At 36.5% G+C, this 26,461-nt stretch overlaps 1 protein-coding gene across 1 annotated transcript in view; it reads left to right on the forward strand.

Moving 5' to 3' along the window:
* The first annotated feature begins 424 nt into the window (after positions 1 to 424).
* The window catches only part of EPYC (epiphycan), a 35,625-nt gene continuing 9,588 nt past the window's right edge, over positions 425 to 26,461 (forward strand). Inside the window, exons 1-2 of the mRNA XM_019952162.3 lie at positions 425 to 589; positions 22,419 to 22,590. Of these exons, the coding sequence (XP_019807721.1) occupies positions 425 to 589; positions 22,419 to 22,590 (337 nt within the window). The remainder of the gene's footprint in view (positions 590 to 22,418; positions 22,591 to 26,461) is intronic.

Consider the following 26,461-nt stretch of genomic DNA (forward strand, 5'->3'; position numbering starts at 1 on the left):
ATCAGCATCATCATCCTCATCATCCCTACATCCCAGAGTTGATGAAAGAATCTTAATGCTTAGTAAGTGGTAAAACTTAGATAATGTGAAGGCTTTTGTGAATAAGTATACCACAGTCTTTCTGCATACCATTTTCTCCATGTTTCTCTATAAAATAAAATCAATTTCACCATAATTCCACTATCTACTGTAAAAATGTGGATAGGTTTGTGAATTCTTTTGAGCATCTGGCATCAATAGTCCTCGGAAGCCACACAACTTCATGTGCTATGTTTATAAATTATCCATGGAAAGAAAGCTACCAGCTTGAGTTTCTCAGTATTGACAGTGATTTATCATTCCTATTTAGTGAAAACTATTCATAAGTTATTATCAATTAAATATGTATGTGTTTTAATATTTTATGATTAGGAAAGTTTGAAAAATGAAAACATTAGCAAGACTTGTTCTGGGACTTGTCATCTTGGATGCTGCTGTGACCGCCCCAACTCTAGAATCCATCAACTATGACTCAGAAACCTATGATGCCACCTTAGAAGACCTGGATAATCTATACAACTATGAAAACATACCAATGGGTCAAGCTGAGGTAACTGATTCCTCCCACTCCTGAGACTTTTTAAAGCATTGTATGAGGAATTATTAGGGTTTCTTCTCTTTAAATAGATTTTTGTTTACTTATAAGTGGAGATGTTCCATCAATAATTTCATATTAACTTTTTCTCCAGAACATGTTCAATGTGATGGAGGTTAACATTGGGAAACTCTTTTGCTTTCTTTATACTTCACTTTGTTTTCTTTATATTTCCTCATAAAATTGAAAAATAAAAGTTTCTATCAAGTTAGAACAGAGAAAATTAGGGGAAGAGGCAATCAATGAGGAAAAGGTGAATTCAAATAGTACATATAAAATGATAAGGAAGTTTGAGAAGTTTGAAGTAAAGAAAAAAGACATGAGATTAAAATGTAATAGAAGAAAACTAGAAGAATGCAGAAAAAGGACAATGATTTGAAACTTTACTGTATTCCAAGCGCAAATACGCTTCCCTAAATGACTGATTACCCTCAGCAGTAATGTAGGCATTGGCAAGGTTACAGACCGTTACCTAAATCTGATATGACATGTTCCTAATTAAATGGTAGGCTTTTTACATAACTAAAGGATACAGACTAATTTTTCTGAATCAGAAAACAAGCAGATCTTGAAATGCTGGAGTCTAATGAATGTACAACATTGACAAAAACTAATTAAGTACAAATAAACCGAAAGGGAAATTACATCACCTTTACAAGATCAGAACATATTTGGGGCAGTCATTCAAGTGTAAATTTTCTTAGAATAACTACTTTTGACAACTAGGAAAATGAAATATTTAGACAAAAGCATGTATTTAAATTGCATGGGACTTAGATACATCTTTATTAAAATAGTAAACATTCTCATTATTGTTTATGTTGCCTTCTAAAATACAAGAATTAGATTTTCACAGTACAGTAGTTTTTACATATTCTCCCCCTGCACTATTCTTTTCCTGTTTTTCTCTCTTTTGCCATCTGTCTCTCTCTATCTTTCTCTTCCCCACTTTTTAGTAAAGTTTCAGGCTTGACAGCAGGCCACTTTTCTTCTGAACATTTAGTTACGACTCTGTTTTTAAGTCTTTATCAACATTCAGTGCTTGATTCATTTCACTGTGTGGCTTCTATTATGTGAAGGGGATTTTCTGTTGAGAATTTATAGTCATTAATACCAATCTTGCTATATGTGATCTCTGTATCTCTAATCTAATGCATCAATGTAGAGTATAAGAAGAAAGTTTTTCAGTGCTTAACTCATCTGCCCTGTTCCTTTTTCCATTTTGCAGAAATATTAAAAAAAAAAAACTCAGTGCATATCTGCAGTTATCTACCAAATTAAATATTTTAATTTAAACTTATTTGTCATTCTTCCAAAAAATATTTCATTGGATTGGTGAGTACCATAGTGAATTCTTTATTTTAAGTAGGGCTGGGGAATTTGGATTCAAGGGTTTATTTATTCACTTCAGAAGACCAAATGCATAATAGAGGGACTACCATTTGAGACCAAGCCTACCCTAGGCAAAACTGTGAAGGAAGTGAATTTTATCTGCAGACTGCTTTTAAGCTATTCCTTGCTGTCAGGATCCTTTCTGTTGCCCAGGAGGCCCTAGACATTCTCATGAGAGTCTGAAGTTCTTCCTGCCATCAAGGAAAATTAAGCTAATGTATATATACATATTAGCTTAATTATATATATAATATATAATTATATATATTATATATTAGCTTAATTTTATTTACATATATATGTATATATATGTGTGTGTGTGTGTGTGTGTGTGTGTGTGTGTGTGTATATATATATATATATATATATATAAAAAGATGATTTATTATACAACCTTTCCTCAGTATTTGCTTATTCTGGAATAACAACCTTCCTGTAAGGTACTGAATATGTGGCATTGTATCCTTACACACCCTAGCCCTTACTTCATGCAAACATTTCTAATTTTCTTACTGGCTAAGCCAGACTCAGAAACCCTAACAACTGAGGGTTCCAGAAAGCCACTGATAATCCCTTGTAGTTGACTGAAATATACAAGTCAGCCCTGATTTAACAATCCTTTGTGGTGAAGTCATCAGCAGCAAACTGGTTTTAGGTAGATGATAGATATGGATACAGATATAGCTATAGATATATACATGTGCTATAATAAAACTATAACACATTTGAAAACATCAAATATACATAATTTTTTAAAGATATTTACAAAGTTGTTCCAACAGCAAAAATCAATCAACCAACGTACTCACCCACCACCTATTGGAAAAAAATCCCAAAACAAACAAAATCAATATGATAAAGAAAATAAGATGACCTAAGGAAAAAAATTCAGAAATTTAACTCAGATCTCAACAACTTATTACTATAAATTCCTTACAAACAAACAACTAGCATATAATTCCCTATGGGAAAATATGAAATAAAGTCAATACTTCCAGTCATGTGAATGGATTCTAGAATTTGGTTAACATGGCATGAATTTCTTGAATGCAGTCTTGTAAGTTCAGATTCTGGAAGGTCAAATAAACTTATTTATCTCGTTTTTATAAATTAAAGGCAGTGGTTGCACATGTTCTTGATCTTATGTGACACTTTCTGAGTGAACACTGATAACACACCCATATAAGGTCCAGTTGATGAAAAGGTTCATAGTAAATGATAGACATAGGGAATGATGGGATCAGATTCTTCAGTTTTTTGTCCTTGATGCCAAGAGTATGATTCTGCATAATTTAGCCTAGAATTTATTTCAACTGTACAAAAGACAACTTTATATTCTAAAGTTGTAAATTTATAGGATAACTGCTTCTAAATGCCAATTTCTTTCTTTTAAAGTCGAAGACTTGGCATCTTATGCCAATAGAGTAGACCCTTTCGTCTAAACTTGGAATGATTAATACTTAAGGCCTTTGATATATGTGGTAGGTAGAATTCTAAGATGTGCCCTAAGTGGCCCATCCCCTGATGTGTCCATGATCTTTGTAATTGTTACCATCATGAATATATTGGGATATCACTCCTGTAATAGGTTATGTTATATGACACAGTTGAAATTTAAAAAGGGAGATTATCTTGGTCTGCCTGACCTAAAGTCATGAGCCCCTTAAATCAGTGTCTTGAGGTTAGGGACAAAATTTGAAGCATGAGAGAAATTCAATGTAAGGGAAACTGTTTCTGGCTTTAAAGATATCAATAGATGGGTCTATGTTCATAACAAGAATGCAGGAATTCTCTAGATGCTGAGAAGAAGCTGACAGTCAGCAAGCATATAAGGATACAAGAAACTCAGTCCTAAAGATACAAGAAACTTCAAGTACTTCAAGTACTACATGAGGTTACAGCCCTGGCCATCACTTTATTTTGGCCTTGTGAGACTCTAAGCAGAGAACCCAGTCAAGCCATCCTTGGACTTCTGATCCACAGAAACTATCCGTTTAAAAATGGGTATAGTTTTAAACTGCGAAGTTTATAGCAATTTTCAATGCAGCAACAGAAAACTACTACAATGTAATGATTTAAACTTTTTTTTCTGAAAGCCAAATTTGAATTACTATAAGGCTGCAAGGCTTCCATTTATGAGTCCAACAATTTATCTAGTCAGTGAACCAAACCACCCCTGATTCCCAGGGTTAGAATTTCAATACAGCTTTATTGATTTCTGTTGGTGGTAGTATATTCATTATCTCCTCAGTGGCTGGAAAAGGGTAATTGAAAGTATTTCTGTTTTGAAAATTATATGCAGCAATAGTATTTCAGACTCATGACTTATGTGATTTCTGATGATCTAGAATATCCAGGATCCACTGGATACTATGTTAGAAAAAGATCTTAGGTCCAACAATTCCATCATAATGTTCTATATTAGCCAGTGGATAACTTTGCTGGCATAACATAAAGTTGTTGCAATTTTTACTGAGCTTTCATTTTACTTTAATGATATGGATAGGAACTGGTTATAAGCCATAAGACCAAAATGCAGACGTTTTGCTTACTGATGAATACTAGCTAACCCTGAGCACTTCTTATGTGTCAGTAGTGTTCTAGGAATATCACGTGTATTATCTCATTTATTCCTCCCCCAAAAATAATGAAGTGTCATTATTATTCCCATTGAATATAGATGAGGAAGGATATTGAGACAAAGAGCAGTTAAGTAACTTGACTAAGATTACAGTTATTCATAATGTATAATCATAGTGATGTTCTCATATCAGAAAATAATTTCCAACAGACTAATGAAAGATTATATTATCCTCCCTCCATTTTATACCACTTTCTAATTGTCCTTTTAACTTGAACTGGTTTTGGTTGAGCTGAATGCCAGGTGCATTCTATACTGCACTCTTAGAAAGAAAAGCATTCTTCTATGGGTGAATAATGTGAACTAGAAGTAACGTTTATAGACAACTGACTGTTATCTAATTACTGTAAGAAAAAAATGGCTTAGACTAACTACTTAGTCTATACTTGAAAGAATAATTGTGAATATGTATTTGCCAACATATATCTAAGTTATGAGTAATAACCTGAATATATGCATATATACACATATATATACATATATAGATATATTTGGGAGTCTAGGATCCAGGGAAACATTTCCCTATTTTCCTTAAAACGTTCACCAAAAAACTAAATAGTTCAAAATTCTGTATTCTTTGAGTGGCTTAAGTTGCGACTGCGTTTTTGACCAAGGCAGGTATTTGTTTCCATTTTCATGCTATAGTTTTTGGGTTATTGATTTTCCATTCCTCTTAGGTCTAAAAAAACATTGGTCCTGACCATGAGTAATTTATTTTGCCCAGAAAAGTACTCAGTGACTATATTAATATTTATGGAAGTTCTGCTGAAAGATATGAACTTCCATTCCTCCAGGAAATTCTCCTTGGCTCCAATCAGATAATTAGACTTCTCCTCACCTATATCACATTATTTAGTCTTACATAATTACCTCTACTTAAGTGAGCCTGCACTGTTCCTGCATCTTCAATAAATACCAGGAATGTTATACCCTGTGGTCCCATGAAGCACTTGATTGTATTTGCTGTAGGGTGGCGTGAGGGCATTTTCAACGCCACACAATGCTCTTTCATGAGAATGTGGAGGAACAGGTTGCAAGTTTTAAGGAATTTGTTTATTTTCTGGGCCATACACCTTGTAACTAAGTGTGCTGATCATTTTGCTCAGAAAAATGGCTCTTAATTGTTGCCTCATTCTTCCCTGGTGTCATATTATTTCCCACACCTTTATTTTCCTATCATCCTAATCTCCTCATGGAGATTTTTTTTGAAGTATTACCATACATGCTTTAAAAACTGTTGGTGGGAATGTAAATTGATACAGCCACTGTGGAGAACAGTATGGAGGTTCCTTAAAAAACTACAAATAGAACTACCATATGACCTAGCAATCCCACTACTGGGCATATACCCTGAGAAAACCATAATTCAAAAAGAGTCATGTACCAAAATGTTCATTGCAGCTCTATTTACAATAGCCCGGAGATGGAAACAACCCAAGTGTCCATCATCGGATGAATGGATAAAGAAGATGTGGCACATATATACAATGGAATATTACTCAGCCATAAAAAGAAACGAAATTGAACTATTTGTAATGAGGTGGATAGACCTAGAGTCTGTCATACAGAGTGAAGTAAGTCAGAAAGAGAGAGACAAATACCGTATGCTAACACATATATATGGAATTTAAGAAAAAAAAAAAAAAGAAGAGCCTAGGGGTAAGACAGGAATAAAGACCCAGACCTACTAGAGAATGGACTTGAGGATATGGGGAGGGGGAAGGGTAAGCTGTGACAAAGCGAGAGAGAGGCATGGACATATATACACTACCAAACATAAGGTAGATAGCTAGTGGGAAGCAGCCGCATAGCACAGGGAGATCAGCTTGGTGCTTTGTGACTGCCTGGAGGGGTGGGATAGGGAGGGTGGGAGGGAGAGAGACGCAAGAGGGAAGAGATATGGGAACATATGTATATATATAACTGATTCATTTTGTTGTAAAGCAGAAACTAACACACCATTGTAAAGCAATTATACTCCAATAAAGATGTTAAAAAAAAACTGCCTTATATACTTTCTGGAATGAGATAAGGTATGCATTCATAAGTAAATAACATTAACAACTAATTTAAAAAAACCACATCAGTAACAATTGGCCAATAGGAAATTTCTTGAATGAGGAATGCTTTTCTTGCTATTACTCTCCATTGATCTTAAAATGAAGGCCATTTTTTCTCTTTCACAGAAAGAACAAGTGGCTAGATTGTTTAAAATTAACCCTATAAAGAAAACTCCCATTGAAATAAACACATTCAGCTTCAAAAATAGCATTTATGGATGAAGAAGCTATAAGCTCATCAAAGGGATGAAAATTAAATTTAGTGAAGTTATAGGACTGGGAGAGAACTCAGTGAAGGCAGTTGTATCAAGTAACAATGGAGCAATGATTTCTTTTCTCTTGTCATAACAGGGTGTTATGCAACACATGTTATTATTCTTTTAGAATACATATTGATGGTCTGTAACACCTGAAATTACTTAAGTAGAATCAAACTAATTTAGGGCTACTTATAGAAATCAACATCCACTTTAGATAATGATATATAAGAAGGATCTTAAAATTAGGTTATCTAAGTATAATAAATTGGTATAGAACTTTGCTAATGCTAGAGGATAGTTTGTCTCAAAAGTCATCTTTACATTTTCTGAGCAAAAAGTAATTAAATTACAGATATTTCTACAATTTATGTCCTCTGGTGAAAAAGGCTTGCAATACTTTTATTTTTATATTTGGAATTATGTCTCACTTTGGCCAATTTATACAATATGAGTTAAAGTTTCAAATATATGGTTGGCATATAAAATACCTCTTACTGGAAGAAGTAACTTGTTAAAGTGTCAGTCAGCCTGAAGTAAATATTCTTTTCAGGATATGGCAAAAAATAAAAGTTAACCTTTCTCTTTACCCTCCCTTTTCACTGAAGATGCTCTGGAGGATGAGAGGAAAGAATTTTGCTGATGATCTTTTAATACTGTTGTCTGACTGACTTTCCATAAGCTTCTTTCAAAAGCAGCATTAAACCATTTGATTCTTATGGTAAGCTATTTGAAAACCTTAAAAAAATGAAGCAACCAAAATGTACAATCATGCAGGCTCACAGGAAAAGAAAATTATTCATAGTATTTGCCAGTGATTTGTTTGTGTTTGTATCTGTATTATACATTATTTATGAGACCACAAATATAAGTTAATTATCATAACTGTCCCTTGAAATAAGACTTGTTATTACTATTATCATTATTATTAAAAACAACTAAGGATCAGAATGTTGCCCAAGGTTATTCAACTAGTAAGTTTCAGAGTAAAATTTAAACCAGGTTCTTTTAACGTCAAACTAGAGAGACCCTGGCACTAAAACCTCCATTATTTTCCTGTTCCTTCTCTTTCATCTATACTTCTTTTAGCTGTGTCCAATATTGAGGTTTATTTTCTCTGAAATTAAGTAATTTGATTATTAGGAATCAGAAAAAAATTTTCAAGTGATTGCAATTAACACACTATCTAAGCATCTCTCTTAGCTGTCAAAGTATTTAAGGGAGAGACAGGACAGATGATCCTTCTGAACTGAAAGCAGCTTTGTCAAAAATATGGGGACTGAGCAATCTTTGCCAAACACATTTCTTCCTCATTCATTTTCAAGATAAAGTAGAAAATAAGATACAGCTTTCACTGCCAATGTTCATGGTCACATTCTTTTAGATAATTAACATGAATCATTTAAATCAGTTTGAGTACCAGACTTATGCTTAGAGCACAATTTCACTGCACTTAGCATACCTACACGCCAGCATGTGGAACCCACAAGAATATTCTTTAGTAACTCAGGCCGAATGGCCCAGGGCCTTTTAACATGTTCAGAAACCAATTTCTGATATAATGATAACAACATAGAACACTTTCAAGACTGAGTAGCAAGTGGTGGGATAATTTGGGAGAAAGATAAATTTAAAATTGTTTTGTTTTACAAATATCTTACTTAGTGTTAGAGTAAAAATCCAAATAGCATTCTGGATTTCGAAGACTAACAAAAAGGGAGATGGGCCTATAATTTAAATATTATGTGCTGAGGAACTGAGCTTATTGGTTAGGTATAGACTGGCAGGGTGGCGACCCTAAACTAAGCAAATAAACAGATGAGGACTTTTGCTTCTCACTCTGGCTTTGCCTGGGCACTTAAATCATTACCACACACACTACAAAGAATGGTGGGAGAAACCACTAGCTTTGGGTGTTGCTCATGTGCACACCCCATTCATCCTTGAGAGCCAGTTTTTCACAGTGTTGAGTGACATGGGCTATGGAGTCAGTCTCCTCATGTGTGAGTCCCAAGTCCGTCACACCAACTGTGTGGCCTTGGACAGTCATACAACTTCCTATTTATAAGATAACTTGTGAGAATTAAATTAAAAACTTAACGGTTTAACTTAGAACCTGGCACATAGCAAATATTCAATAAATGTTACTTTTACCATGGAATCAGTCATTGAATCAACAGCCACGGAAGCTTATGCACTGGTGATCAGAGAAGCCGTCAGGGAAGGGATGGGATTTGCGCTATAATGAAGACTAACTCTACTGGGCATGGGTTCACCTTGCATCCACTTCCCAATCTCTTGCTGAGAGCCAGGAACAGAAGCAGGTAAATCAGACCAAGTCCTTCCCTGTCCCTCAGTATCCCTCAGTCTAGTTATCTTATAAACACACAATTTCAACACAATAAAGGAAGTGAAAAAATAAGAATAAACAAGATCAGTAGTTATTGGGACATAAGGTTTCTATGAGTTCAGTCACAAAATATATACATATGCTGAGAAATTATGTCTCCAAACCTGCCATTATTTTACTTATATGTTTATCTACCACCTTTTTTGAACAGTATGTAAGTCTACTTACATGAATAAAAGCTATAATACAGAAATAGATATATAAATATATATAATAAATATAAATATAGATAAAATATTAAATATAAGCTACATACAATATTATCTCATAAAATGGTTTATAATATATATATATAATATAGAGTATATTATATTCTCCATATCACATCTTATATTGTATATTATTAATTATGTGTTATATTACATTATAGTATAAAAATATAAATTAGGAGAGTGAGGCAAAGAAAAAATAATAGTTGAGAAAATAATATGAAGCCAGGGGCCAAGTACATATTTGAAAATGCATACCATTTTGTATTATGATACATATAGAGACTTATAATATTGAAGTTTTCTGGGCAATAGTGTTAGGTTTTAAGGAACCTCATATGTGCTTCTGCTATGCCCTACCTAACTTTAGAATCAACTGAGGGACAAATGGGACTCAGACAAATAACATTCAAAATATCCCCTTTATTACTGATAAAGGCTAGGTTGTAATATATGACTTAGGTGTGAAGCAACTATGGGCTTCTTAATACAAAACCTCAGAAATAGACTAGGTCATCAGTCACAGGCAATGCTGGCCAACCACAGGCCTCAGAGTACAGTAAACCTTCGTGCATGCACAGAGGGGCAAACCAGAACTTATGCTCCTGACAGGCAGGCGACTCCCCTAAAGAAGAAGATGAACCACTCAGGCCAAGCTCCTTCTCTCACTCACCAATTACCCTTGTCTTTCTTCCTCTCATAGGAGGAGTGAGTAAAGGGGCCACAGAGGATACACCCACTCCCCAACACGGTGGCCTCTCAAGCCATCAGCCTTGCCCATTAGGTTCAGTTTAGCTTTCCATGTCGAGAGAGAAAAGCAGCCCATTTCTTAGGACAGTCACTGCTACCTTCATGAGGCCTGCCCTCATGCCAGCTGGCACTCTTAGATGTCCTCTGGAAGTCTGTAGATTTTGACCCCAGAAAACTCTGAAGTGGATCCAAGAACATCAGTGAATTTATCTCAAAGGCCTCTCTGCACCTAAGATTGAAATTTCACTCTCAGTTCTACGTTCTACCTCAAATTATATCAAGCCACATTATCTAATATCAGAGTTTATGAGAGTTTCTGCAATGAAATGAAATGCTAAGTAAATACACTCCAATAAGACAATTCCAGAAACAGGACACAGATTAGCATATAGCTCTCCTACCTCTATAAAGTTTTTGAGGAAAAATTAAAAACTGCACATTAATGTCTCTTACATATTAAAGTCTAAACTTGTTTAAATCCAAAGATATTGCTGTACGAAGTCAGAATTAGTTGCCTTGTGATTTAAAAGTCCAAAGAATATGCAGTCCCAAACTCCCCTTTCTCAATTTCTTTTGCTTCATCCCAGCTAGATGAATTCTTTTTGCTTGGGTCAAGCCGGCTTCTTTCAGTAACTACAACCTGAGTAGCCTCTACTAGATTCAGATGTAGTTCTTCAGAGGCACATAAATTACTATTTGTTCATTACCAAGTCTCCCATGGCCTTGATATTTAAAGGGAATGAAGCATTAATTGCACATACAATATTATCACATTATTGACCTTAACCCCCATCAAATTTTTAAAAACCAGATAATCCTGAGTCCCTAAAATAGTTATTCTAGGCAAGAGTATATTCCCCAAACCAGTACATACTGTCCAGAGACCAAGAAGAGAGTTGATGGTACCTGAGAAGTTGGAACATGGAAGAAATCTTGGTTTGACCTCATCCAGATGTTGGTCAGCATATGTTCATTGTCTCTAGTCTGCATAGTTAGAGCTCAAGTACAATTGGGAGAAATCTCCCACCAGGAGTTAAATTATGGCACTGTTTTACCATTATTAGAGCAGCTGTTCTCAAAGCGTCAGCATCTCCTGGGAGCTGGTCAGGAATGCTAATTCTCAGGTCCCACTCCAAACCTAACGAATCAGAAACTCGAGAGGGGGGCCCAGTGATCAATGATCTAACAAACTCTCCATGTCATTCTGATGCACCTACGGTATGAGCAGCACAACATCCCCAAACACAAGCTCTTCTCTCAGAGTATTATTGGAGATATTCCTGTTTCTTAGCACAGTTTTTATACATCCTGTTATCTAGCACAGGTGATTGACGGCAGGCCCAATTACCAGGTCCATTTTAGGCTTCTCTTTTTTTCTGCATACTGCCTTTGAATTCCCACTTTCCTGCTAAGCCCTGGTATTCTGGTACCTGGTGTTGCATTGAGTATGTGTTCTGTCAAGTGACAGATTCTGTTGTAAGCAAGGATTCTCAGCCAGGGGTTTCTCTAGTCTGGAAGCTGTGTGCCCCAGGGCAGGGGCTTTTACTATTGCTTCAGGCTGTGGAATTCAAGAAATCCGCCTCCCAGAGCGTTTCCACTTCTTCCCCATGTTTTTGTTTTGTTTTGTTTTGTTTTTCAGCTGGAGAATCAACCTCAGCAGATTCCTGAACTGAAACTGCTGTTGATGTTTCTGATGCCTGTGGTCCTTGGGAGGCTAGTAAAAAACAATCCTTCTACCATATTCTCATCAAGACCTTACTCAACATTTCAAAGTTCCAGGACTTAATTAGCATTTCTGTCTCCCACGTCCTATTCTGCGGAATTAATTTCCCCTCTAGTGTAGTGGTTCTTGACCTCGGCCATATGTTTGAATCACCTCTAGAGTTTTAAAACATTTCAATGCCTAGACCACACCCTAGACTATTAAAATCAGAATCTCTGGGGATAGGACCCAGGTGGGGTATTTGATGTCCCTCAGCTATTCTTTTAGTGTGTCAGGTACTATTTTTTTAACCAGTTTAATATGCTTTTCAATTTGGTCCCTTTACTTCTCTAGTACTGTGTGCTAAATGAGAGCCTTTTTCTCTTTTCTCTCTGGTCCAGATTTTTGTTTTACTGACATAGTCCTCCAGATTTTGTCTTGTGGCATCTTCCACAGAGACATTAAAAAATCAGTAAATTACAAATCTGCCAAAAGTAAATAACATTGTTCAAAAAATCTTTGGAAATCTTCACATTTCTGAGTTGGATAATCCTATCCTGGACATGTTCTCCTACCATACTAATTTCTAACCCCAGATGGGACCTGACCTCTTATTGCCCTACATAGCCTTTTTCTTAAATGCCTAATTTTCATTAGACCCTCCCTAATTCCACAAATTTCTCATTCTAACACTCCTAGGCCAAGTTATGGTAAACCTTGTCTTGAGTTTGCTAGGAACAGAGAGGCTTCCACTGTTAAGGTACACGCACACACACGCACTGAAATAATTCAAGAATTACTACTTGGCAATGTTGTCATCCATCAGGTTGTACAATTATTGGCTTGTGATGTCAGTGTACTCCACATAAGATGCAGATTGGCGGGCCCCAAAGGATAATCACAGTGACAGCATATCAATATCTTTGTTAACATTCAATACGGGCTTTAAAGAGGTAAATGGTATATATGCAAATATATTAAACACTCCATTTCTTAATTCATATAAGGAGAAAAGCAAATAAAATATATCTAAAAGATATTGAGGATTGATCAACTCTTTTTTAAGTGTGTTTTCTCTGGAGTTATGATATCAAAACTCTGATCAAAGACATAAACATGAAAGAAATCAAATACAGAACATTTAAGATAAAAATCCTTCACAATAACTATATTGAATCTATAACATATATAGAATGGAAATTGAAGGGGATCCGTACATTTTTGTACTGAGATTAAAAAGGAAGATCAGGGCTTCCCTGGTGGCGCAGTGGTTGAGAGTCGGCCTGCCAATGCAGGGGACACAGGTTCGTGCCCCGGTCTGGGAGGATCCCACATGCCGCGGAGCGTCTGGGCCCGTGAGCCATGGCCGCTGAGCCTGTGCGTCCGGAGCCTGTGCTCCACAACGGGAGAGGCCACAACAGTGAGAGGCCCACGTACAGCAAAAAAAAAAAAGAAAAAGGAAGATCACAGAGTGAAATATTGCCAAAGCCAATTAACTGTTATTCAGCAGCCTTCTCCTATTGGCAGGAGGATATCTATCATGTTAGACTGCAGAAACTTAACGATAGTCAGCAAATCTAAGGATTTCGAACCCTTGAAAGACAGCCCTTCCTTTACATTATGCTATTATAGAGCTGATATACCCAGGTTCTGCTCCTACAAACTTCTGATTATAATCAGGCCCCCAAGTGAAGCTACAGAGACTACAGAGAACATATTGGTGGCAATAACAGGGTTCAGGTTAGCATCCTGGTTTAGTACAGTCTTTGGAATTTGTTTAAAGTAATTCTTCCCCCTGAGAGATAAAGTAAGCTTTCTAAATTTGTAAAATTTTTCAAGCCTTTACCACTGAGACTGTACATGAGGAAAAAAAATAATGTAATAACTATCTATTTTGAAGGCAATTGGCTACTAGCTGCTCCTCCCTGGGACATCCTCCAAAATGCACGTTTTCTTATTCAAAATGTCTATAATTACGTCTGATAAATACATCATCAACATCATCATCAATGAATAGCAGTTGTATGCAGAGAAGTTCTACATATTAAAAGGCACAGCTTGTTACAGTTTGTGCCTCAATAAAGTCTGTGTTAGAAGGAACAATTTGCTTTGTGTTAGGATGGGAAAGATTGAAACTTAAAAAAAATACTAAATTACTTCACCATAAAATAAAAGAGCTAGCATTTGAAAGGTTCTAAATATCTTGGTTTTCAGTCCAACTTCTTTGTTTTCAATTACTGTGATTGACTGTCTCTCCCTACCCCCATCCTCATGAGATTACTGATTTCAGCCTACACTAAATTGTCCTGGCATCCTTACTTGGGGAACAAGGGCAGTAAGGGGAAAGGGAACATGAACTGACTTTGCTATTAAATAGTGTTTCTACAGCCTTTGCCAAAGTTCCCTACCAATATTATTTGGAGACATTCAATTAGAACTAGATGATACATTTTGTGAGAACTAAGATGTTGGAAACCTATTAAGTTTCTGGAGTCTAAGGGGATGATGGTGAACAGAGTCCTGAATAAACTGGGATAAAACTGAAGTAAAAAATCTTTCTGGCAAGTAAAAATGAAATATTGCCATGTTCTGACAACAAGGAAAGGAAATGAGAAAATAAACATGTGAACAAAGAAAAACATGCTGAGGTCCCAGAAGAGACACAGATTAGGGAGGGTATGATTAAACGGAAACTTTAAATCATCAGCTTTTGTTTCTTTTGCATTAAATTTTTCACTTAAACATTGCACTGAATACAAAGAAGCATTACCATTTAGAGTTATTTATGAAGAGTAACCATACGTTAGGATAGATTAAAAGAAAAGGAAGCATTTACATGTTTTTGTCAATACATACATACCTTAGCAAGTCAATATCAAATGTTATGATTATTATATGCTATTTTGATTAAACAAAAAGCCATTAACTAATTTTGATTTTGACTTGCAGATATTTATTCATTATATAGATTTATTAATTTTGACTTAATAAAATACTGAGATTTAAAAATAAATTGAAACAGTGGTGAATTCACTAAAAAAGTGATATAATATTTCAGTAAGTACTATACCAAATAACCAAGATCAAAGAACAGTTGTTTGTAAAAGAGAAATCAGGGAGGATAGAGAGACAAAAAAATGTGCATTTATTTTTTCTAATGTCAATGATATGTGCTAGATAGCTCAACCCCCAAAATATTAGAAACTGTTCCATCAGTTTAATTAGGAAACACATAAGAAAACAAAAATTGAAAAGGTCTATATTAGGGCAAGTTACATTAGCAGCTGTAACAAGCAATTCAAAATCCCAATGGCTTAACACAATAAAAATTTATATCTTGCTGACATGACTACCCAATGCAGGTCAATGAGTTTACTGTCTTCCAAGTAGTTATTCAGGGATTTGAACATCTTTCATGCTAGAACGTCACCATCCTCACCTTTGTCACAGTGGATCTTCTGTTGACAGATTAAGGGAAGAGAAAGAATATGAAGAAAGTATGCTTATTCTTCACTGAATTTGACCAGATGCTGCACATGACCTTCTCTGCCCGTCAGTTGGCTAGAACTAGCCAAATGACCCAAGCTAGAGTCAAATAAATTGGAAAATTTATTTTAACTGAATACCCAGGAGGAAAACGAGATGATTTGGTGAATATATGAAATTGTCTTAGCCATCATGCTTAATCAGACTAGAGTTTCATTCTACGTAATACTTATTTCTCACAAAAGTGAGAGAAAATTATAATAAATGCGGCTGGAATTTTACACTCTACCTACAGCCCTGTTATGTGATTTCTTTTTATACTTGTCAATTTCAGGGACTGACTGGCTGCCAAGTGCTACCACCGGGCAACATGGCCTTGGTAGGGTGTTCAGCCTTCAGGGTCAGCAACTGACTAACATGATCAGTCACCATCAGAGCTGATGGTAGGTTGATAAATGACACCAAGAAAAAAAAAATCACGTGAGGCTTAAAATATGTACAAGGAAGTCCATTTATGAATTTATAATGTGAAGTCATTCCCAGCGATGACAATGCTCACTGTTCCTATCCAGAGCTCCTCTTCCTCAGAATGAAGATATTTAAGAAGTTAGATTATTCAGCATGATTTTTTTTTTTTTTTTTTGGCTGAGTACAGAGTCAGTAAATGTTAAGGGCGTTGTGCAGTTCTGTGGCAACGATAATCAAGTTCACATCCTGGCCTTACTACATAGAAGCTATGTGACCTCAGGCAGTTTATTTAACCCTCCCTCCTTCCATCCTCAGTTTACAAATCTATTAAATGTGCACAATTATTGGTACAGATTTTTGTGCTGTATATGTGGCTATTTAACTAATATCTATTTCCCCATGAGGGTTAATGTTATATACCTTATTGTTGTTTTTTCATCATTATATTTGGTGGCTTAAAACAACCATTTATTTAGCTCACAATTCTGCAGTTCAGCAATTTGGGCTGTGCTATGCTTCTAGTTTGCACTGGGCTCACTCATATATCCCCAACCAGCTGTTGGGTTGGTTCAGGGATGGATGGACTAGGTGGGCCTCAGCTTACATGGCTTTCCTGTACTCCATATGCTCTGTCATTTTCCAACAGGCTGGAGCCAGCTCATTCATATGATGACTGGGCAGGGTTCCTAGAGATCAAATGAAAACATGAAATATTTCTGGAGAACTACCCTCAAAACTGACACAACAATATATTCTGTTGACTGAAGCAAATCAGAAGGCCAGTCTAAATTCAAAATTCAAGGGATGAGAAATGACCCTCTACTTCTTGATTGCAGGAGTTGAAAAGTCATGTTGCAAAGGATCTTAGAAAAGGAATAATTGCAACAATCCAAAAAAACCACACAAACCTACCATGAAATCAATGGTGGATGTGCCAAAAGAAGTACACAAAGCTCTGAGAGCCACTCATCAAACATGTTTGTCTAAGTCACAAAGATCATGAGATGTTTCCTTGAGGAAGTAAGACCTGAACTAGATATGAGGGGCAAATAAGCGATTACAAGGCAACTTTGGGAGGTGGTGGATATTATCTAATATCTTGATTGTGATGACGGCATCACAGATGTTTGCATATATCCAAACTCATCACACTGTACACATTAAATATGTGAAGTTCTTTGTATAGCAATTATACTTTCAATAAAGCTGTTAAAAATAAAATAAGGGAAAAAAAGCTGGGGAGTGGAGGGAGTTCCAAGCAGATGACTAGTGCATTCAAATGTCCTATAGAAGAAGGAACATGGAGAGTATAAGAAACAAAAGATGGCCAGTGTAGCAAAAGAAAACAATTGGCAGGAGTTGAAGGCAGAGGACACTTGAAGGGCAAACCATGCAGGACTCTGTGAATCAAAGAGTTTTAAATTTATTTTAATAATAATAGCAAACCTTTCCATGGCACTTACTATGTGTCTGACATTATTCTAAGTGTTTTATGTGTATTAACGATTTCATCCTAACACCGCTGTAATATTTATATCAGGATTTTACAAATAAAGAAACTGAAGTTCAGGGAGGTAAAGTAACTGCCTAAACAGCAAGGCTAGATTCAAACTCATCTAGTCTGGATCCTTCCTCATAATTAATACGTTGCAGTGCTTCTTCAAGGCCATTGTTCTGTTGGTTATCAAGAGCAATAAAAAGCCACTGAAGGCTTTCAAACAGGGGTGGACATGATCAATTTTTAAGAGTTTATTCTCACTGAAGGTTGAATATATAGTAGAGGAGGTCCCAACTTCCTGTAAGTAGACTATGACTGTATTTCAAGCAAGAGAACAAAGTAACTTAGATTATGGTGATGGTAATAGGGAGAAAAAACAATGGTGTTTATAGATGTTTAGAAAATATTAATGATGGGTAAAATGGACAGTTGATCATCACTTAAGTGTAATGTTTGGCACAGACATTCAGTCTGGTTGATTAGACAATTATAAAGACTGGTGAACCTTCCATCATTTACAAATTCACTTATTCATTTAGTGATCCTTTCACTCATTCATAAAGATAGGAATCAAATCTGAGTAACAAATTCTTTCATAGCATTCTTTCCATCACACGTATATTACATTTTCATTGAGTTCCTCATTGGAAACAGTGCAGATTAAACGCAGAGATGAAAAAATATTAAAATATCAAAAAACAAAATACATTCGTTTTTATTAATTCAAACACAATGCTTAACAGCACAAATGGTTTGTGACTGCTCTGAACACGTGTGAGCCGCATGCTCAACAAGAGGTCTCTACGGAAGGAATCAGTGGTGAATGAACCAGTTAGGAAGAAGTGTGCCTGCTGTTTCTGAACATACTAATTTTTCATATTTTTACTCTGAAATTAAGATAAATAAGAGGCTTAACGGTAGTAATATGGTTAATATGGATGTATGGATCACTTATATGTGCTTTTTGCTAAGGGACAAATGGAGATTTGATTGAAATTTGTTTTTTGTTTTTTTAAGTTAATTTTTATTGGAGCATAGTTGATTTACAATGTTGTGTTAGTTTCAGGTGTCCAGCAAAGTGAATCAGTTATACATATACATATATCTACTCTTTTTTAGATTCTTTTCCCATATAGGTCATTACAGAGTATTGAGTAGAGTTCCCTGTGCTATACAGTAGGTCCTTATTAGTTATCTGTTATATATAGTGTGTATATGTCAATCCCAATCTCCCAATTTATCCACTCTCCCCCTTATGTTATTGTCACTTAAAATGTTGCTGAGCACTTTTATAGGAAGATTCTTCTATGGGCAACTTTGCTGACTATTGGAGAATAAAAGTCTCAAATCTTTTGCAGTATTATTAATAACAATATAAATATTGCCAGTAAAAGTCTGAGTACACATCATCTGGTACAAAAAACTGTAACTGACTCACTTTCTATTGAGATTCCTTATTTCTCCAGGAGCAGAAACTTCATCTAAGACACTCACTTTCTATTGAGATTCCTTATTTCTCCAGGAGCAGAAACTTCATCTAAGACACTGTGTCTCCAGACACCTTAGAAACTTCATCTAAGACAATATAAATATTGCCAGTAAAAGTCTGAGTACACATCATCTGGTACAAAAAACTGTAACTGACTCACTTTCTACTGAGATTCCTTATTTCTCCAGGAGCAGAAACTTCATCTAAGACACCTCGGGGTCATTTCAGCCCTGATTTTCCTGAGATTGCACTGAGGTGCTGGGTTGCTTCTGTGGAGTCAAGTCTGTGCTGGGTGTGGAGGCTGAGGCAGGGTGGAGGACTCCTCTTGGCACTATGATCTCTCCAGCCTGACGTCTGCTGAGACGTCACTCTACCCAGGTCACTGTCTATGCGCTATGCATTTGTCATCCCTGGTAGAGATACACCTCTCTCGTGGACACGGAAAGTGCTTCTAAACACAGTCCGCATGGCATCAGTCATCTAAAGGACAGTAAACAAGAGAATAGAATGAGACCACAATCAACTCAAAGATGTACCCTGCTGGTACTGGGTCAAGAAGATAAGCAAGTGCAGTGATAGCTAAGCTCAAGGTCACATGTGGGAGTGACCCTGTATTGTGTTTTTAAACTTTAGGGAAATATAATGATTAGATCAAAAAGTCAATTCAGTAGGGAGCAAGTCTGAGTAAAATAAGGCGGCAAAACGAAAAAGAGTGGAGAATAACTCCAAAAGAATGAATACTTGTATCAGAGGCTCAGATATGTTTGCATTTGAGTGTTTCCAATTGTAGCCTGAGAAAGGGGGGCAGGGATATTTTCTGGCCATTTGTGTTTATTCCCCAATTTAGGTTTCTGCAGCATAAGCATAAAAGTCTGCCACACGGAGAGCCAGGTGGTCACGTTTCCTTGGCCTCATTTCTCTGCGTGCATTGCCTCACAGCTTCACATCATGGTATGAAAATTGTTAAAGAGGAAAAGACGACAGAAGCCTAAATCACTTCTATTCAATGTGAGAATAAATGGTGTCTGCAATACAAAAGGCTCTCCAGACACAGTACTTTGAGGTTACAGTTCTGTAATTTTGCTGAACTGAAAAAAAATCCCTTTCCTTTGGTCTTAAAATTTATTCAACATTCACATTTTATTAGCAAGTAAGCATGAACAAAACAGCTTTTGATAAACACAAAAGTTATTTTGCCTCATTATATTGAATGACAAGTGAGACCTTACAGCTTCACGTCAAATCGGTGGAAAAATAATTATCTGTAAAAAGTATGTGCAAACATTTTTCTACAAAGCTAAAGATTCAAGGCAACGTGTCTGGAATGTGTTTCTCCCTTTAGGCTGCCTCCATTCCATGAAAGATCTGTCTCAATTTCCGCTCTTCCCAGAGCCTCCTTTTGGTCTCTCTGCAAATCCATTCCTTCTGAATCTGCCTCCTTCCGACCCTGCAGATGGAAACCGTATGTTTCTCTGTTTAGGGAAGTGTGCCTAATCTTCTCAAGCAGAGATTTCTGGACACGTTTTATAATATCTTCATGTATGGCTTCCTAATGCACCAAATACACTGTAATGTGCTTTTGGTTTGCTTTCAACGCATTAATACATTCGTTGATTTTTTCTCAGCAAAATCTCTAAAATTAAGCATAGAGCTGTGAATTAGATTTATTTTGGACAAGCAAAATTTTTTTATTATTTTCAGTAAGTACTTGTTGATCACCTACTATGCTACAGCCTTGAGGTACAAAGATAAAAGACATAACTCAAAGCGTACCATCAAGTAGGCTTGGGTTGGCGGAAACCTGATGGAATCAATCCCATACAATGTAGGAAGGGCTGAAATGGAGAAACTACAGAAGCATAGAAGGAGACACATCCAGAAAAGTAAACTGACAAAAAAAGTTTAGCATTCCTTAAAAGGATAATTTTCATTTGTGAAGGAATGTATTCAAGTGTATAAAAGTGACATTAAATCATAAGTCTATCTTAAAATTTTATGGTTAATGGAAACATCTATCTAAAATATTCAGAAAATATCTAGCCTAATTATGTACTTATCTTACACATGAAAGTAATAGCTTGCATATCATTTTGACATTAAATAAGTTAGAAAGCAATTTGTGTGTTTTGCTTTTTTTTTTTTTTTTTTTTCGGTACGCGGGCCTCTCCTGTTGCAGAGCACAGGCTCTGGACGTGCAGGCTCAGCGGCCATGGCTCACGGGCCCAGCCGCTGTGCGGCATGTGGGATCTTCCCGGACTGGGGCACGAACCCGTGTCTCCTGCATCAGCAGGCGGACTCTCAACCACTGCGCCACTAGGGAAGCCCTGTTTTGCTTTTTTAATGAAACCAAATAAAGGATGGCAAGAATCAGGACGCCATATCAAGGTGATAAAGCGAGAATTTGGAATTTCTGGGATGCCATGAAAAAACTAGGCCTCAAAGGGTGGTTCCTACATGTTGATAACTAATTGTCTTGAACAGATTTCCTGCCCAAAGTTACAAGGTCGGCAGGAATGTAGGGTAGGGAGGTAGGGATTTACTAAGGGATACAAAGGAACAGACTGAGATAAGGAAAGAAAGTTGAGAGTAACGGGTTGTTTTAAATGCAAACAGTGTTCTTAGAGGCAACAACTCACTACATAAAATATGCAAGTAAGAAGAGAAAAGCAAGTGTAATCTAAAACAGTAGCCATGAAAAAAACCTTTGAGAAGCTTTTCAAATTTTATAAAAGTGCCTCCTATTGTCAAAGCTCTCAAAAAGGTCAATTTTAATACCCAAATATTATTGGTAATATTTGTTATTCAAATAATAGTGAAAATATATGAGAAATAGCATTCCATAATCAAATCATGTAGTTTTCTTGTCTCCATATATTTTATTTTAGTACAAAGGATACTTTTCACTAAAAATGCAATTGAAGGAAGTGTAAGTCATTGTAAAGGAACAGCATATTTCAATCTAGAAAACCAAGGATTAAAAGGACTTGAAAATACACATCAATTTCTTATTGGTTATTGTCTACAAGAAGAGTAGAACTGGGGCTGCAGGATGAAGGGGATTTTGGACTTTACTCTGCACACTTCTGGATTAATTTGAATCTTTCACAACAATAATATATTCTTGCAATGGTAGGTATTTAGAAAACAATAAACGAGGTTATTTTTAATGTTGTAAAGAGCAGTAAGACCAAAATTAAAAAGGCATTGGAAACTATTACTAAGATTTGAGAAACAAAATTAATTAAAAACAATAACAGTAACTGGAACCGCATGGACCTTCCCAGGCAAGCAGGCGTCCCACCTTGTTCAACTTCAGAACACCAGCGACCTCTTGCGGCAAAGATGGATACATTTTAAATTTGTGTAACTGCCACAGAGGGTGATTGAGAAGGTTGCCTGATGAAATTCTGCTTCTTTTTCAGATTGAAATAGCGACAGCGATACCTTCGGGGAACAGAGAGCTCCTCACCCCGCCACTACAGCCAAAGGATGCTGAAGAGGAAGAGGAAGAGGAGTCCACCCCCAGACTGATTGACGGCTCTTCTCCACAGGAGCCTGAATTCCCTGGGGTTCTGGGCCCACACACCAATGAAGGTCAGGTCCATCAAAGCTGGATTGTAATGAAGTCCACTTGTACATTCCTCAAAACTGCCAAGCTCCAACTCTGCAGGGAGCCCCCATGACCCAAGGAGTAAACTTTGTTATAGGCTAGGTTTGAAGCAGGAGATATACATGTATTTGGTATTAAAATATAAAGCTGTTTTAATACTTCTGCTTTGGCATGATGGAAATGATCAAATAACCAAAGATTTGGGGTCAAAATATTTTTCTGGCATCATTACTCAGAAAGCTTTGTGGTGGAATGCATTTCTAGAACAAACGATACACTATCAGCAAGATCAGAGTCCGTGTCTGAGAGATCAGGCCCCAGCAGTTCAAGGAGATCAAGTGATGATGGACGACGATGATGATAATGATGATGGTGATGATGGTAATATTATTTTACATTGATTGAGCACATGCTTTCTGGGGGCCATAATGCTCAGCACTTCACATTATCTCGTTTGACTATTGCAACCTCCTTGTGAAGGTATTAGTATTATTTTTTTCATTATTACCAAGAAAACTAGCTCAGAGAGCATAGGAACTTTCCAGAGATCACAAAGCTATTAGGTTCACACACTGGGTTTGAAGCCTGTTCTGATTCTTGTCTGTGTACTTATTGGAAAACAGGCTTCTTTTCACTCAGTCCTGGGAAGCAGCAGGAAAAGGAAAAGAGAAGAAAGTATTTCATAACATCGGACTCCATCTAGTAGGGCCTGAAGTTGATGTAAACCATGGCCTTTTATTTAGGTCATGAGAAGGAATTCCTGGTGTTGAGCCTGATTCTATGATTTGTTGGTATTTCATGTTAGAATTTGCCAGTGTCAACCTTGGGGGCTGTTCAAGTGGACTCACACCAGAACACTATTACACACTTGGAGAATGGTGTTGTGAGGGGGTACAGAGTTCCCATTGCAAAGGTTTGGTTAGTATCAAGAGTCTCTGTACTAGAAATTCTGGAGATACAAGACTTGTCTTAAAATGACTACTGTTTTCACAGATATTTCTGTCTAGTACATAGAGACAGACATGTAAACCAACTTAGAGACAGTGATATGTTACAGGTAATATAAGAAAAGTTTGTACAGAACACACTGAGAACAGAAGAGAGGAAAGAGCATTCAAATCCCAGCTTTGAGACTTTGCTAGATATACAGTCTTGAGCAAAGCAGTCAGTATTTTTTTGCCTTTGTTTTCTCATCTAAAAAATGGGATAATAAATAATAGATCTTACCTCATAGAGTCGTTATAAGGATTAACTGAATGAAGTTAGTGCCTGGCCCACAGTAAACATCATAAATGTTAGTTATTCTCAATACTCTATTCTTGATAGAAGAGTACATCTTTTGTTTTTGTTTTTTTTTTGCGGTATGCGGGCCTCTCACTGTTGTGGCCTCTCCCGTTGTGGAGCACAGGCTCCGGACACACAGGCTCAGCGGCCATGGCTCACAGGCCCAGCCGCTCCGCGGCATGTGGGATGTTCCCGAACCGGGACACGAACCCGTGTCCCCTGCATCGGCAGGTGGACTCTCAACCACTGCGTCACCAGGGAAGCCCGAAGAGTATATCTTTTTTGTTTACTCTCAACAAACTTTTCAGTGTGCAATACAGCATTGTTAACTATAGGAACTGTGTTATAAGCAAATGTCTAGAACTTAATTCATCTTACATAACTGAAACTTTATACCTGTTGAACAGCTGTCTCTTTCCCCCTCCTTCCAGTCCCTGGTAACCACCAATCTACCCTCTGCTTCTGTGAGTTTTTAACTGTTCACCAATAAGTAGTGTAAAAATGTTGTCTTTTGTGAAATGCTGCCTATACGCCAGCCACTAAAGTGTTTTATGTACATCAGCTCTTTGAAGAGATACAACAATACTAAGTACTAGTTACTGTTATCTTCGCTTCATAAATAGGAAAACTAAAATTCCAAAATACTATAAAAGTTGTCCAAGGTCATGGAAGTGGTACGTAGGGGCGCTGGCATGAAAACAGAGGCCACTAAGCCCTTTCTTTAATGAAGACACCATATTCTTTCCACATAGTCAACTTTCTATGAAGTAGCAGAACACGCTACAGACAGAACCAGGGAGATACACACACAGTGAGAAGGAAATGTATATATCCAGCAGAAAGTCCTCAAAATAGGGAAATTAAATATCTCTAGAACATTACTTACTTTTAAGTAATTTCAGATCTTTCAAAAGTTGACTGATCTGGCATCATTACCTAATGAGCCAGGAACAACAGAAGAGCAGAATGTCCAATCTTTTTAAAAGCTTTAGTAAAACTTATGGCTCAATAATGTCAGTTTTGGAACAATATAAGAAAAATTATGACTTAAAAAAACTTTTTGTCTCTAAAGGAGTCTGAGAATAAGTAATGAAGTTAAAATTTTAATTCACATTTTACTTTCCAAAGAGGAAGCATCTCTCGAAATTCTAAACTTTAAAATTAAATTTAAATCTTATAAATTTATCAAAGGCAAATAGTTTGGAAATATTTAAAACATTAAAAGTCAAAATATTATTTGTTACTATGAATATCAATTTCTAGAAATAGTATTCTGAAGCCACATAAAGTAGGCTTGAGTTATGAGTGGAAAAAACTAGAATTAAATAATAACTGGTGTGACTATATATAATTACCCTAAGTGATTATTAAACTAGCATGACCATGAATATATAGAACAAAATGCTTTACTTTCTAAAAACTGTGATAAGTAGCAAATACTCATTTACAGTGATTAGAAAAATTAGCAAGTACTAAATAATGCATAGCTCTCCCTTAAAATTTTTTCCTAGATTTACATTCCTAAAATAGTTTTCATTCCTGAAGTTGTTATTATACGTGATTTTTCTATTTAACAACAGTAATAAGACCTTAGTAGGTGCATTACCAGTTCTTGATCTCAAACCACGAATGGCTCCTTCAACAAAGGCAACCAAATGTCCCGATTTGCCTGGGAGTGAAGGGATCCCAAGACCGGGGGCTTCCAGTGCTAAAACTAGCAAAGTCTCAGCTAAATGGGGATGAATTGACACTGAGCAATCCCAAGAAAGTCTTCCATCACTTTCTTCTTCTATCTCTCATGGCTAGTTCACTTTCCCCATCAATCTCATGTCTCACAACTTTTTTCTCCTCCTCCCTAAACCCCTCAAACTCATCAGAGAGCTTAGCCGCCTCCTTCACAAAGAAAATGCAGTCTTCTGGTCAGCAGTTCTTTGGTCTTTCTGTTTGCAGACATATAATTTACCTACATCTACAACCATGCATCTACTCCTATTACAACAGAGGAACTGTCTGTCCTCCCACATGTGGGATGTAAATTCTTCCGATTGTGTTTTTTTCCCCCTACTACACCTATGATTATCAGAATTTTGCATTCTTTTTCCAGTAACAGTGGTAGAATTACATTAATTCATAATTTTTCCAGGGTATGACTAGTGACCAGAAGCAACTAGGAAAACTGACAAATTATAGAACAAACTTTCTCTCAATGAACTAAATGATACATACAGGGATTGAGCTAGGAACCTTGGTTTCACAGATGCGTCCTTCACACCACAGATTTTAAATTAAACTGAAATCTTCATTCTTCCCATTGTGTTTTGAGTCCCATTTCCTGCTGCCCTCTCAGTATCCTTTTTATATTCAGTCTCTCTTCCTCTGGATTCTTTTCTTCAAATCTCTCTCACTTTAGTCCATTTCCTCATCATACACACCACAAATACGTCTTCTTATAGTTATCACCATCTTTCTTTCCTTTTTCTTTACAGTCAAACATCTCAATAGCATGGTTTGTATGTGCTGTAACTATTTCCTCACCTCTAACTTCCTCCTTCGTGGCTGTAATCCAGCTTC

This window comes from Tursiops truncatus, chromosome 11 (genome assembly GCF_011762595.2).
Source record: "Tursiops truncatus isolate mTurTru1 chromosome 11, mTurTru1.mat.Y, whole genome shotgun sequence".
Taxonomy (NCBI): domain Eukaryota; kingdom Metazoa; phylum Chordata; class Mammalia; order Artiodactyla; family Delphinidae; genus Tursiops; species Tursiops truncatus.